Source organism: Frankliniella occidentalis, unplaced genomic scaffold, assembly GCF_000697945.3.
Source record: "Frankliniella occidentalis isolate FOCC.00 unplaced genomic scaffold, Focc_3.1 Scaffold92, whole genome shotgun sequence".
NCBI classification, from domain to species: domain Eukaryota; kingdom Metazoa; phylum Arthropoda; class Insecta; order Thysanoptera; family Thripidae; genus Frankliniella; species Frankliniella occidentalis.
The window spans coordinates 520641-521812 of NW_026267221.1; the positions used below are offsets into that span (position 1 = coordinate 520641).

At 66.3% G+C, this 1172-nt stretch overlaps 1 protein-coding gene across 2 annotated transcripts in view; it reads right to left on the reverse strand.

The window, feature by feature from the left end:
• The window catches only part of LOC113215412 (protein gooseberry), a 33391-nt gene that overhangs the window by 3516 nt on the left and 28703 nt on the right, over positions 1 to 1172 (reverse strand). For both annotated transcript variants that reach the window (XM_052269444.1, XM_052269443.1), the window contains one exon: positions 383 to 863. In XM_052269444.1, the coding sequence (XP_052125404.1) occupies positions 383 to 863 (481 nt within the window). The remainder of the gene's footprint in view (positions 1 to 382; positions 864 to 1172) is intronic.

Sequence of the window (1172 nt, forward strand, 5' to 3'; positions counted from 1 at the left end):
GACAACAATTGAATCGGGATGGCTCCCTCCTGCTTCGGTTTTCATCGACACTTGATCGAGGGCGCATTGTCGCCTCCTCGAGCACCCCCCTGCCCTACCCCCCTGGTTTTCCTCAAAATGAAATGCCATAATGTAACAATGGGACACCGTGAAGGAATGCAAGGCGCCTGCTGGACCCGCCCAAAGAGACCCCCGACGGACCACAAACAGCGCCCGCTTCTGTGGGCGTCAGCAGACTGATGGGCCTGATGGGTTGGGTGTTTCGTTGGGCTCGCGCGATGGAATCAGGTGTAGTCCAGAACGTCCAGAACCTCAGATGGGCGATGGTGGCCGCATACGTTAAGTCTATACTGTGCAGTATACATGATGGGTTGATTCTCACCTGTAGTTGTCCGGCCAGCTGTTGGTGACGTCCCCGGGCTTGCCGGCGGCCGTCTGTGAGTGCGGCCGCGTCCAGGCAGAGGGTTGGTGGTGGCCGCCGACGCCGAGTCCCGAGCCGACGCCGAGCCCAGAGGCGACGCCGAGGCCTGAGGCGACGCCGAGCCCGGCCGGGCCGACGGCGCAGTGCTGGGCCGCGAGGGCCGCCGCCGCCCCGTGTCCTGGGACGGCAACGGGGGGTGGCGGGCCCTGGTGGTGGTAGCCGGAGTACGAGGCAAGGCCGGAGGCGACGGCCGCAGCCGACGCCGTGGAAGTCACGGCCGCCGAGGACGTCGTCGGCGAGATGCCGGGAGGGTGGTCGCCCATCGGCGGCGGGCCGCCGGGCGACGAGTACGACGGGCTGGTCGACGTCTGGTAGTTGGTGAGCGCCGAGGAGGCGTAGCCCGCGGCCACGGCCGACTGCTGCACCCAGGACGCCGTGTGACCTGCAAAAACAACAAGAACAAGGGAATTAATGTCAGCGTCCTCTTACTGTAATCGAGACTCATTCATGCGGCGCGGGTCCGGTCCCATTCAAGGGAGATCAGTTGCCCGATGGTCCAGCCCCAGCATCGCACCGGCCCATGCAGGCGGGCGGGACCAAAACTGATGGCTAATGTGGCATACGGGCTCGCGGCGCCCCCAGTTCGCCCCGCGGCGGCTCTCTGGCCGGAGCGCACGTGGACTCCATTGAGGGAGCGGGGCAGCGGAAGGCGTCGCCGTATGAACGGGCCGCGGGGGAGGGGCTCGGCTCG